The 13890-nt window shown below is 36.1% G+C and overlaps 1 protein-coding gene across 2 annotated transcripts in view; it reads left to right on the top strand.

Annotated features, from left to right (window-relative positions):
• LOC127528757 (ankyrin repeat domain-containing protein 31-like) overlaps positions 1–13890 on the top strand; it is a 56327-nt gene continuing 42437 nt past the window's right edge. For both annotated transcript variants that reach the window (XM_051929501.1, XM_051929500.1), the window contains exons 1-5: positions 1–403; positions 774–916; positions 5293–5431; positions 11515–11582; positions 13587–13791. In XM_051929501.1, coding sequence (XP_051785461.1) covers positions 187–403; positions 774–916; positions 5293–5431; positions 11515–11582; positions 13587–13791 — 772 coding nt within the window. In that variant the 5' untranslated portion in view covers positions 1–186. The remainder of the gene's footprint in view (positions 404–773; positions 917–5292; positions 5432–11514; positions 11583–13586; positions 13792–13890) is intronic.

The following is a 13890-nucleotide window of genomic DNA, read 5'->3' as shown; positions in this document are numbered from 1 at the left end:
TTATTAAAAAAATAATAATGTTATTTGTATTGTTCAAAATTGTTTATTGATCTCCTTAACCTAACTTGTGCAGGATTTTCTTTGCTAGTTTTTATATTATTTGTTTGTTTACAGTTTCACTATAAATAAGCATTCAGTTAATTAACATTTGGTGTTGTAACAGATGCAGTGTAACCTGGAGTTATAATGTCAGAAGAAAAAAAACATTTTCTATATGTGTCTCTTTCAGCAGATAAATCATGCATTAAAGCCATTCCCCCAAAGACATTTTCTACACGTTGGATGAACAGAATCAATATTTATGGAGAGACCAAGTTACATTTTGCAGTCAAGAATGAAGATATCCATCTTGTGAGAAAACTCATCAAAGCAGGAGCCAATGTAAATAAAGCAGATTATGCAGGTATGATGTAACTTAACAAATCAATTAAGAACTCAATCACTGAATATAACTGGAAAAAAAGTAAAGTGGCCAATAACTTCCATGGTAAAAAATAAAAAGAATGAATTCTCATTGTGTCCAGATATGCAAAGCTGTCAAAGGTGCATCCATTAAATATTGACTCTAAGTCAATATTTAAACAGTTATTTTGTGTTTTATATATGTTGCTATTATAGCTTCAAAATACATGTCTGGCATGTGAATTTAAAGATAATATTAATAAACAGGTTTGTTATGCATTATATTGTAAGGTTAAAGTAAATTACAGAAAGTAAACTAACTCAAAATCACCAAAGATGAACATTTAAAAATGTATTATCTCTTTAACCAGGATGGACCCCACTACATGAAGCAGTATTAAGTAGTCATTGTGAAATTGTATTGGAACTTCTTAAAGCAGGTGCTAATATTAACTGCAAAGGATATAATGGAATAACTCCACTCCAAGATGCTGTTCAATATGATGATTATAAGGTACAACTGTTGTTTTATGTGCATCACAATACAACTTTTGTTCAGATATTTGCCAGTTAACATTAAAATTAAGCAACAGGTTTCATTTAAGTTGGTTAAGTAGAAATAAATAGAATTGTTTCTTCTTTAACTTGATGTAATTAACAAAATCATTATGTCCTATGAAGTTACAGGATAACTCCACAGCTTCATCGCTCCAGGTGCTTGGGATAAAAGTTTTGCCTGGTTACTGCATTTGCATTCCCCTGTGTCTTTGTGGGCTTTTTTACTAGCATTCTGGGTTTTTTTCTGTGTTGACTGGTGACTCCAAATTGGACCAAAGGAAATTAATATGTGTGTGTGTGTGTGTTTGAATGTGCCTTCTAGTGGACTGCTTGCTTTGATACTGCTGGACTAGGCCCTGCCTTCCTATGATCAAATGCTCTGCAATCCATCTCTGATTATATACTGCTCTGTTCCATATAATATTTGAAATACAGTATGCATAATTCTCATTTAATAAACCATTAATTCTGTTATTAGTGGTTAACCTAGTTTTTTAGTAAAGCAAATTATTTTGCTTTTTTACATGTCATGTGGTCATTCAAGATCAGTTGTATTATTTCTGGATGGAATGTGGGCTGGGAAGAGGAGTCCTGGCAGCTTCACTTCAAAAATTGAAAACAAACACCTTGATGGTCTGAGGGAGACTACTATTTTATTAATCAGTTATTTATTAGAACATTCTCTCACTCAAGAATAAATGTTATAATTGATTGTTCAGTTGTATTATTTCAGTTTTTTTTCCTACTACAATGATCAAGGGATGTGTCAAGACATTGTTTGACATTATAATAGGAAATGGACTCTTACCCCTTTTGTTAATGCTTCATACTGTGTAATGTTAAACGATAGGACTACTGATCAAACTTGTCAACAGTTTCCAATTTGTGTTGGTTGTGTGTTCATCCTGCTTGTTCCTCAAAATACTTTGTAATGGTGTTACCTGTTAAATGCACCATATAATTGAATTTTTTTACTTATTTGTCCGACAATTTTATCCACGTTCACTCGCAACATTTGAGATAGCAATTGGTTACATTTGTTCTGTTTTTCCAGTTAGAGCAGTGGTAAGTGAAGTGACTTACTCATGGTCATATAGTGTCAGTAGTGAGATTGGAACCCACAAACTCAGGGTTTGAAGTCCAATGCTTTAACCACTACACCACAATCAAGTGTCATCAGATTATTGTAATGCCCTTTGACATCATCATCATCTTACAAAAACAGCCATATAAATTTAAAGACTAATAAAAGTGTCAGCCTTGCTACCACATGCTGCTCAGGAAAATATATTGGCTATGAACTGCCTAAATTGAAACATCAACAGCTTAAGTTTAGAAGTAAATGGCTTTGAGGTGAAGAAGGACAAGCCACAATAATGTGAAAACAATGCAGCGTACATACACAGCATAACCAAAACTGCACACTAGCCAGGGCTAAATACCATGAGGCCAGGTGTTTGCTGGTCAGAGTGAGGCCAGCAAATGATTGAAAAAAAAATTTTCTACATACAATATTGTTCTTTCTCAATTTGAATTCTATACTTCTTTGAAACAGTATCATAATGCAGGCTTCATTTCCACTCAGTGCAACTTGTAGAAGCACATGTAGGCTTTGTTTAAATGTCTTTAAGTGTCTTTTTCAACTTTAGGGCACTCTGTAGTCTTGTGAACAAAACATCCCTTTATAGAAGCAAATGGTACTGGACTTTTTGTATGTCTTTCCTGGCATGTGATATATGGCTTTGACTAGGAAAAGCACAAAATGAAAGTACAAATGCACGATTTAAAAAAAAAAAAGGTGGTTCTTATTTTAGGAAAGATCAGGTTGCATATATGCACACAAACTCATGGGTATAGAAAATATTGCCAGGCCAATTGCTCAAGCCCCTCAGCTGAAAATAGACTTGCAGCACCTGGGACGAAGACTATTTCACATACTGTATTGCAAGAAGTAATATTCTAGATAAGTATTTACTTTGAGCAAATGATTTAAAAATTTAAAAAATGCTTAAGAAGTCAAATGTGAGAGTTGTTATAAACATTTTAATAAGTGAAATTCTTTGGGAAGCTTATTATACTGTAATGCAAAACATCTCTGGCCTTTAATGCAAATATTTGTAAATTGTGCTGACAATGTTTGTTCTAGGTATCTTTTTCCATACAAAGGATTTTCTTTCTGAAGGAACCAGAGCATGTTGTGACAGCATCAGATGCAAGCAGAAAACAGCCATGGGGTGTACTACTACACTCCAGGGTACTCTATCATGTGGTTGATTGATTGTCACTAGTTAAATGTAAACACGTGTATCTTTGGCATAGAGCTGGAAACAGGTGTATTTGTAGAAAACTTGGTTTGACACAAGAAAGAACATGCAAAATCCTTGTGGACAGTGCATTATACAGGTAGTTGAATCAAACCCAAGCCCCTGGAGCTTTGAAACAGCGATGCTTGCATCTGTAGCATCATACCAACTGGTATACAGTTGTATATCATTGTTTATGGCTTGATTATGAATCAATTAAATAAATGGTTTATTTAATATATTTATTTAGTTTAAAATGCATTTTTGTGAGTTTCAGTTAATTAATTGTGGTTTCAGTTAATTGATTTCTTACAAAATGAGATAAATTTAATTCCTATTTAAGGTGCATTCTTGCAGTATCAAAAAGATCCTATTGTTGTAATTCTGTCTGTCCTGTCTGTTGGTCTGTATGTTCACATGAAACAATTCTTCTCCCAGTGGACTGATTTTGTTCAAATATGGCTCACTTACTCTTCAAGGAAATTTGTTGGGAAGGTTCAATATTTATTGAAATTGAACAGAATGCGTTGTACATATTTTTGAACTTGTAAGAACAGCTATTGAAATGAAAGAATTGGTGAATTTTCAGACTTATCTGTCATAAAATTGAAAAACACTCAGTTTGATTCCTAATGAGTTTACTGTTTCATATTTAGCTTAAGAGAAGTTATTGCGACACATATGTCCTTGGTAGTTATGGTATGTTACACTAAAATGACATCACAGCTGCATTATCTTCAGATGATAATTATTGATTATTTATACCTCCAAAGCATCACAATGACTTGCTGACAGTATTACACTTTTACAGCAAAGTGTTTAACTCTCCAAATGTGTACTACTTTGGAAACTTTTATGTTTAAGAAGTTTGAACTACAATCACCCATTAAACTATCCACAGCGAACAACTAACAATAGTACAAAAAATGCAGTTTTTACATCACTTGAGGTGGAATCTTTTGTCTGTGAAAATCACCAACCACCACAAATCTATTTGAGCCTTATTTTTAGGTACATGATATTTTTAAAATGCTATAAGCAAACATGGATTTTATGTACTTTACTAATACATGTAATTTATATTCTATTCTCAGTTATTTTTGGATACTAACTGATTTTACAAAAACATTAAAAAAAGTAATATCTGTCTCTTCGAGAAATAAAAAAAATACATTTTAAAACAGATATCAAAGAACTTAAATGAGCTGAATATTACACCATATGTACATTTTCTTGCTTGATCTAGCACTGGGTGTGTGTGGCTGTTAGTAGTAATAAAGTTTGTGCATGGTTTGTAAAACTAACCATTTCCTATTGTGGCACCTGGCTAGGGGTGGTACCCAGCCGGGATGCCCAGGAAGACCGGAGGAGGGCTTTTGCTTCCTCCAGACCACGAGGGGGCGACTGCCCTGGTTCCTTTGGGGGCCATGGGTACAGAGCTGGGAAGCTCAACCCTGTAGGGGCTCATGGTCACCGCCAGGGGGCACCCCCAAGCCTGGAGAGCCCTGGACCCCAGCACTTCCGCCACACCAGGAAGTGCTGGGGGGAAGACGAGTGGGGACACTCGGAGTGCTTCCGGGTATGCAGCCGGCACTTCCGCCTCACTGGGGAATGCTGGTGGGAGATTGCCGGGAAGCACCTGGAGCACATCCGGGTGCATATAAAAGGGGCCGCCTCCCTTCACAGAGTGGCTAGAGTCGGGTGGAAGAGGACAAGGTCTGTGAAGAGAGAGAAGGAGGTGGTCTGAAGAAAGGCAAACTGTGGTTGTGGCCTGGACTTTGGGGTGATTGGCGCTGTGGCACTGGGGTTTGTGCAATCTAGTAGTTGTAAATAGTGTATAATAAACGTGTGTTGGGTGACTTAAAACTATGTCCGTCTGTCTGTGTCCGGGGCTTGTTCCACACTATTTTGTGGAAAAACAATATTTTTTATGTTACATATGATCTGTTAATTGTAAAATTAATGGAAAAGTAATTTTTGTTGTCACAAGTGAAAATGTCTGATTTTTATTTGTTCATTTTTACTTTAGATGGTGAAACTTCTTTTAGAGCATGATGCTGATGCATTTGCTGAGAATGATGAAGGCTGGTCTGCATGGGACAGAGCTATTTGTAGATCGCTCAAAACTGTGATGTATAGCTGTTTTAAGACATCAAAGAATAATTTGAGTAAAGGTTTATTACTTTTGTATAACAAGTATATAAAATTATTAAAGACAAATGTAAAATTTTTAGTTGTAGAATTGGAGTGATGATCAGTGAGACAATTTCCCCCAATCTGTCTTGGAAAGTATAAGTAATGTGACACTGAACTTAAAATGTTTATCTTTTAAATCACTGTTCAAAGCTTATGGCTATAGTTTAGAGATATAAACTGACTAGTAAGTCAAGGTCTTTGTGATGGAGATATCTACTTTGTAAAGTGAGCTGTGGACTAAATATTTCTGTAAATTTCATTGTTAATGGGTCAAGGGTGATTTATGGAAAAAGCCTCCTGTGGAAGGATAAATGTTTAAAATGATTAAATTTTGTCTAATGACCTGTGGAAGAAAGAGAGTGTTATGATAGTAAGTACGGATGAGGAAATGCAGGTTTCATTTTTACTGTGCTTTGTTGAGTGGATGATTTAAGGTCTGTCCCTGGCATGGTAGAGAGCATTATCCACAATATGGTAAGAATATCCTTTGTTGATAAAGAAAGAAGTGTTTTATTGTGGAAGACAAACTCATTGCAGCAGTGGCATCAGCATCTGATCACTTGATTTGTTAGGGATGAAAGGAGCTGTTTTGAGTTAGATGACTTGCAACACAGTTTTTAAGTCCTTGAAAGCTGCTAGAAAGATTGATGTTAAGAAATGTAAGAGCTGCAATAGATATATTAACTGGGAAACCGAAAGAAGAATGGAAACTAGTAAAATAGTTAATGATTTCCTTAAGCTGGCTTGTGAAACGGGGCAGCATGAGCACAATTTTGATATACAGCATCTTTGTACTAGTCTAGTAGAAAGCCTAGGTGCAAAGAAAAAAATGCTCTTATACCCATCCAACAAAGATGTTGGGATAGCTAAGGCCCACCAAGTTTGTTTGTTAGGGCCCTACCTGTTTGTAAAGGTTGCTATCAAAGAAGAAAGTATTGTGATTAAGAATCAATTAATACAGTATAATGGTGGTGTGAATGGGAGGGTCCAGGGGTCTTATGTATAACGCAGTGCATAGAATTCACACTAAAACATGGCATACGGACAAAAGCAGAAATATGTGTATGCACAAAAAATTCAGATGCAAAACTGTGCAAGCAAAGTTTCACACACTTCCACTTTTTAAATCCCAATCAACATGAATTTTGATGCAAATGCACGTACTTACAGCTCCACCCTGACTCCTCACAGAATTTTGCATATTTGAATATGCAAATAATCCATCCATAATGTTTTGTTTAAAGGCAATGGTAAATGCATGTATAAAAAAGGTGAATTTCACTGAATGATAAGTGAAGGTCCTAATCAGTGAAGTGGAGGCAAGGAAAAACATACAATTTGATGGCTTAGGCAGTGGTATGAGCAACAAGAGGAGACTGATGGAGTGGCACTCAAAAGGTCAAGTTCAAAAAGTTTCACAGTACCCGAAATAAAAAAGAAGTGGTTAGATGTCAATAGGTGATTTAGTGATAGGTGAATAGGTGATTACTTGCAACACCAAATTGGTTTAGCTCGTTAAGTCTTGAACTTCATAGACAGATGTGTCCAATCATGAGAAAAGGTATTTAAGGTGGTCATCTGCAAGTTGTGCTTCCCTTTGACTCTCCTCTGAAGAGTGACAGCATGGGATCCTCAAAGCAACTCTCTAAAGATCTGAAAACAAAGATTGTTCAGTATCATGGTTTAGGGGAAGGCTACAAAAAGGTATCTCAGAGGTTTAAACTGTCAGTTTCAACTGTAAGGAGAATAGGTGACTGTCTGAGTGTCATATGTAAGCGTAACAGGGCCACAGAGAAGGAAAACAAAAAATGTTGACGTGAACGTCAGTAGGCTTTGCTGCCTAGGAATTAAGTTACCGGAACTATTCTATAACATTTCAATCATTATTTACCGCTCTGATGCTGATCTTTCTGATCATAAAATAGGTCATTATGATAGCAGTTGACAAGAAGAATTCATAATTAATTGCAGAATTACAGTATTTGAGGGTTCCTCTAGAGTGCCTGTTCTCTTGCACAATTTGGCTCAAAAATATCATCATCTCATAACAGGGTTAAGTTTCGAGTTTGGTATTTTTCTGTCCAGCCGTTTTAACTCTAGACTGTCCTCAAAAAACTGTGATTCACAGACAGACACACACCCATTGTCGAGATATCAATGTTTTTGGTATCAGGGGACCCTAAAATGTTGAGATCCGTTGAAAACTGGAGATCAAAATTTTTGATGACTCTAAAGCTTTTGCTTCTCCTCCATAGATGATAGGTTATGGCTAGTGGAGAACGCAAAGCAAAAATAGGGACACAGTGAAGAAAAAAAGGTCGTTGTTGAGATTAAAGTCGAAATGTTGACTTTATTCTCTAAATTTCCACTTGAATCTTGTAATTAATTTTGTCTTTAAAGTAGAACTTCTTAAAATTGAAGTTTAATTTACTAGAGTTTCTCAAATCCCATCATAACTAAAATAGTACTTTAAATGCTTTGTATTCTATGTGTTTCCTGATCCAGTCATTAATCGCTACGTGCTTCTTAAATGGGCTTTCTCTTACGACAACAGGAGTAAGCAGGCAATGATTGCCACACAGAATACATTACATTCATGATATTACAGCTCTCTGAACATTTTAGAATACTAAGATACAGTATATTCTTGCATTTCATCATCAAAATGATATTATTAAAGATTGTATTAAACGTGTGGGGGCATGGTGGTGCAGTGGTAGTGATAAGCTGGTGGCCCGTCCAGGGATTGTTCCTGCCTCCCGCAAGATGCTTGGTGTGACAAGTGCAACCCTGGATTGAATAATTTATTGCAGCAGTACTGTCTTTTTCAAACACACCAACCCCCAATTGTTGTCCTTTTGTTTTCTTTCTCCACATAACCAATCACCACATAATAATATTCTGTAATAAATGTAAAACCAGCTGTAAGCTTAGAATGCTGATTCTTCAAAACTTTTAAGGAACACTGAAAAATCTTTGCTATACAGTGATCCCTCGCTATATCACGCTTCGCCTTTCGCAGCTTCACTCTATCGCGGATTTTATATGTAAGCATATTTAAATATATATTGTGGATTTTTTGCTGGTTCGTGGATTTCTGAGGACAATGGGTCTTTTAATTTCTGGTACATGCTTCCTCAGTTGGTTTGCCCAGTTGATTTCATACAAGGGACGCTATTGGCAGATGGCTGAGAAGCTACCCAACTTACTTTTCTTTCTCTCTCTCTTGCGCTGACTATCTGTGATCCTGACGTAGGGGGTGTGAGCAGGGGGGCTGTTCGCACACCTAGACGATATGGACGCTCGTCTAACAATGCTGAAAGATTATCTTCACGTTGCTACCTTCTGTGTGCAGCTTTTAAGTATGCTGCACGGTGCTTCGCATACTTAAAAGCTCAAAGGGCACGTATTGATTTTTGACTTTGTTTTTCTCTCTCTCTCTCTCTCTCCCTGCTCCTGACGGAGGGGGTGTGAGCTACCGCCTTCAACAGCTTTGTACCGCAAGCCAAACAGCCCTATTGATTTGTTTGCTTTCCTCTCTGTTTCCTTTGAAGAGGAAGATATGTTTGCATTCTTTTAATTGTGAGACAGAACTGTCATCTCTGTCTTGTCATGGAGCACAGTTTAAACTTTTGAAAAAGAGACAAATGTTTGTTTGCAGTGTTTGAATAACGTTCCTGTCTCTCTACAACCTCCTGTGTTTCTGTGCAAATCTGTGACCCAAGCATGACAATATAAAAATAACCATATAAACATATGGTTTCTACTTCGCGGATTTTCTTATTTCGCGGGTGGCTCTGGAACGCAACCCCCGCGATGGAGGAGGGATTACTGTACATGTTTCATTATTCCATCCATCTATCCATCCAGGGTCACACCAGTCCCAGCAAGCAATGAGCACATGGCAGGAACAATTCCTGGATGGAGCGGCAGCTCATTGCTACTGCTGTGCCACCATGCCCCCACATGTTTAATTATTAATGGTATACATTATTTAAATAAAGTTAACAATTTATCTGTAAAATGTAATATACATATTTTAATGCATTTCATCATAAAAATTATATCAAGTATATATATAAATATATATATATATATATATATATATATATATACTGCGGTGGGTTGGCACCCTGCCCGGGATTGGTTCCTGCCTTGTGCCCTGTGTTGGCTGGGATTGGCTCCAGCAAACCCCCGTGACCCTGTGTTCGGATTCAGCGGGTTGGAAAATGGATATATATATATATATATATATATATATATATATATATATATATATATATATATATATATATATATATATCATAGTATTCTACCAGCAGACGGCTCCAAGAGGATAGCTCTTGGAAATCTAAATTGACTTAGAAACCAGTCATAATCATCTGTAAAAATGTGCTCTTTTCTATTGAATTGAAACAAGTTCCTTTATTGTTATTGTATGGTTAACTTAAATTCAAAATATACAGTATGAAAGTATAAGTACAATATACATGAACATATAGTGTAGATAGTGAAAACGGTACATAAAGGGGCTCAGGTTGTGCAATATTACATTTGTAGTGCAAGTTTACAGTGAGGCAACTGTAATTATAAGCACAAACAGTTCTACCAGGAGCACTTGATGGACTGATTGAGTATGTTTATAGCTGTTAGGATGTAGAGAAAAGTCTAACAAAATGACACCTTTTATTGGCTAACTAAAAAGATTACAATATGCAAGCTTTTGAGGCAACTCAGGCCCCTTCTTCAGGCAAGATGTAATCACTGTTAGGATGAAACTGTTTCTGAGCCTCAAGGTCCATTCAGGAAAGGCTCTGAAGTGTTTGCCGGATGGGAGAAGTTGAAATAGACTTTGGTGTAGGTGAGTAGAATTCATGCAGATGCTGGTGGCTTTCCTGAGGCAGTGTGTACTATAAATGTCCTCCAGAGCTTGGAAGCTGTATCCTGATAATCCTTTGTGCTGTTGACACAATCCGCTGTAGAGTTTTCCAATTAGCTGCTGTGCATCTGTGATACCACACATAGATACATTGGGTTAAAATACTTTTAGTGGTGCACTGAGAGAAGCAATGCTAAAGCAGCTATGGTGTTTAGAATAGTTTGGCCACTCCGCACACCATTATATTGTTACAGAATGATTACAATCAAGTGCCTTAAATTTGTAAATGATATGCAAATAATTTTGCTGTATTTAATAAAGCCCACATCATGGATGTGAATCTAAAATAGAAAGGGAGGCCACACAGAAACAGTAGCACTGCTCTGAAGTTGGGTGACACCCGTTTGTAAAACCGAGCAGAAACGTGCATACGCATGGTGTGAAACAGCAGCGAAAACGTGCGTGGCTTTACACCAAGTTTACTTTTTATACATCTCAAAGTGAGCATGGAAACACGCATACACAACATTTTTGTGTGCATGCACCATTTGTACATAAGGCCCCTGGACTGGATGTCTGTTAATTGTTTACACTACAAAAATAGCCTTGTGATTAAATACTAGACGCAACACAGTAACATTACACCATTAAAAAAAGCAGGGTCAAATATTAATCAACTTTAAAATGCTTTCAAGTATTATAGACAATCAAAAATTTAGTTGGTATGTTTTTAATTTTGACACAAATAATCTTCCAAATTTTAAAGAAATTTTTTCAGTCAGTGTTCCACTCTCATATTGGCAAATTTTGAACATTTTAAAACAATAAATATATCATGGTCATGCCACTTCTTACTTTCTGTGTTCTATTTATAGTAAAATTGGTCTGTTTAACCTGCTGTCATACTTTTTGAAACTTGCCATTTTTCACCTGGATTTAACGATTCTCCTATCCAAACATAATCTAGAGAGATTTTACTTTGGTTCTAACAGGTTAAAAATTAAATAAATATATTTATGCTCTTTATATTGCACAAGTCACTCTAGCCTACTTGTACTAGCCCTCTCAAAAACTGGTGTATAGAAAAAATTTTAAACTGCACTGTTTTGAACTACAACCATCATTAACATTTTTCTGACATATTACAACTAAGTATTATACATTCTTTTACTTTAGAACAAAGTTCATTGAAGATGCAAAAAAATGATCCTGAAAAAAGTTTATTAAGACATCTTCTACAAGAGGTAGGTAGCAATTACAGCTTACTTGGAAAACCAAACCAGTCAAATTGCAAATGCTATTTTAAAAACTACAGGTTATTTTTCCTGTATTTACAGTTTTTTTTATGTGTGACTCTCAATGTGTTTCCTAAGTCCATTTTCATTTTTTTTCCTAGCAAACTGTTGTGGTAAAATTACTTAGTCAATTGCTTGTTCTGGTTCAAAATCTTGAGATGCTGTTCAGAATTAGTTTTGGTCCGGTTTTCTTGTTTGTCTTTACCATTTGTAGTTTGCGCATTAAGAATTTTAAGTATTAGCAATAACTCTATCTGACAAATAAAAATTCTCATAAAATGAAAAATTGATACAGAAAACAAAACAACATATACCGGTAGATTATAGTCTTCAAGTTATAAGTTTGTAACTTAGTTATATTTAGTTTTTATTCCTTCAAGCGTCATATACCTCATGTAATTGATTCAACTGCTTTGGAAGACCTCCAACACAGTTATTCTATATATATATATATATATACACACAGTCATATGAAAAAGTTTGGGAACCCCTCTCAGCCTGCATAATAATTTACTTTCAACAAAAAAGATAACAGTAGTGTGTCTTTCATTTCCTAGGAATATCTGAGTACTGGGGTGTTTTCCGAACAAAGATTTTTAGTGAAGCAGTATTTAGTTGTATGAAATTAAATTAAATGTGAAAAACTAGCTGTGCAAAAATATGGATACCCTTGTAATTTTGCTGATTTGAATGCATGTAACTGCTCAATACTGATTACTTGCAACACCAAATTGGTTGGATTAGCTCGTTAAGTCTTGAACTTCATAGACAGGTGTGTCCAATCATGAGAAAAGGTATTTAAGGTGGTCAACTGCAAGTTGTGCTTCCCTTTGACTCTCCTCTGAAGAGTGACAGCATGGGATCCTCAAAGCAACTCTCTAAAGATCTGAAAACAAAGATTGTTCAGTATCATGGTTTAGGGGAAGGCTACAAAAAGCTATCTCAGAGGTTTAAACTGTCAGTTTTAACTGTAAGGAATGGAATCAGGAAATGGAAGGCCACAGGCACAGTTGCTGTTAAACCCAGGTCTGGCAGGCCAAGAAAAATACAGGAGCGGCATATGCGTAGGATTGTGAGAATGGTTACAGATCACCTCCAAAGACCTGCAAGAACATCTTGCTGCAGATGGTGTATCTATACATTGCTCTACAATTCAGTGCAATATGCACAAAGAACATCTGTATGGCAGGGTGATGAGAAAGAAGCCCTTTTAGCACTAACGCCACAAACAGAGTCACTTGTTGTAGGCAAATGCTCATTTACACAAGCCACATTCATTTTGAAACAAAGTGCTTTGGACTGATGAGACAAAAATTGAGTTATTTGGTCATAACAAAAAGCACTTTGCATGGCGGAAGAAGGACACCGCATTCCAAGATAAACACCTGCTACCTACTGTCAAATTTGGTGGAGGTTCCATCATGCTGTGGGGCTGTGTGGCTAGTTCAGGGACTGGGGCCCTTGTTAAAGTCAAGGATCGGATGAATTCAACCCAATATCAGCAAATTCTTCAGGATAATGTTCAAGCATCAGTCACAAAGTTGAAGTTATGTCATTGCTGAAATACTACTGTTTCCATAAGGCATGTCATATATTAAAAGGAAGTTGCTACTTTGAAAGCTCAGCCAATGATAAACAAAAATCCAAAGAATTAAGAGGGATTCCCAAACTTTTTCATGTAATTTATATATATATATATAATTTTATTGAGGGCACAAAACAATTTAAGACTTTAAAAATATCTAATCTAAAACTTGGACTCGCCTATTATTCTGAAAGAAATTGTAAAGTGTCATCTTGGAAAAAATGCAGTCTCTGAATTAAAGAGAAGTGCATGTGGTACAGACAATAACAACAGATTTGTGTCTGCTGATTATTGTATGGTCAGTTGTTGTAAATTAGTATTTCAAAAAAATGTTAGTAAACAATGCATTTCATTTGCTCTCAAACCAGACTTTTCTATCCCAAAAAAGCATTGATAACTCCAGCAATGTCAGTGATTGTGAAGGCACTGTAGAGAAAAGCTTTGAAGGTATAAACAGCCAATGTACACAGCTAAGAAGAGTGGAAGCACCGCATGAGGAATTTAGTGTTTCATTGTTTGCAGCCCAGGCCATGGTAATCCAGAAAGTGTACAGTCCTCAATTGAACAATTCAGGTAAAAATAGAAAGATCAGAATGATTGACTTTGGTGTATTAATTGGCAATTTGAAAAGCAAACTTTTGCATGTTTGTCAATATCTCACAATGTTTGACT

Source organism: Erpetoichthys calabaricus, chromosome 7, assembly GCF_900747795.2.
Source record: "Erpetoichthys calabaricus chromosome 7, fErpCal1.3, whole genome shotgun sequence".
Lineage (NCBI taxonomy): Eukaryota > Metazoa > Chordata > Cladistia > Polypteriformes > Polypteridae > Erpetoichthys > Erpetoichthys calabaricus.
The sequence above is the reverse complement of the archived record's forward strand: the minus strand, read 5'-3'. Positions and strand labels throughout refer to the sequence as shown.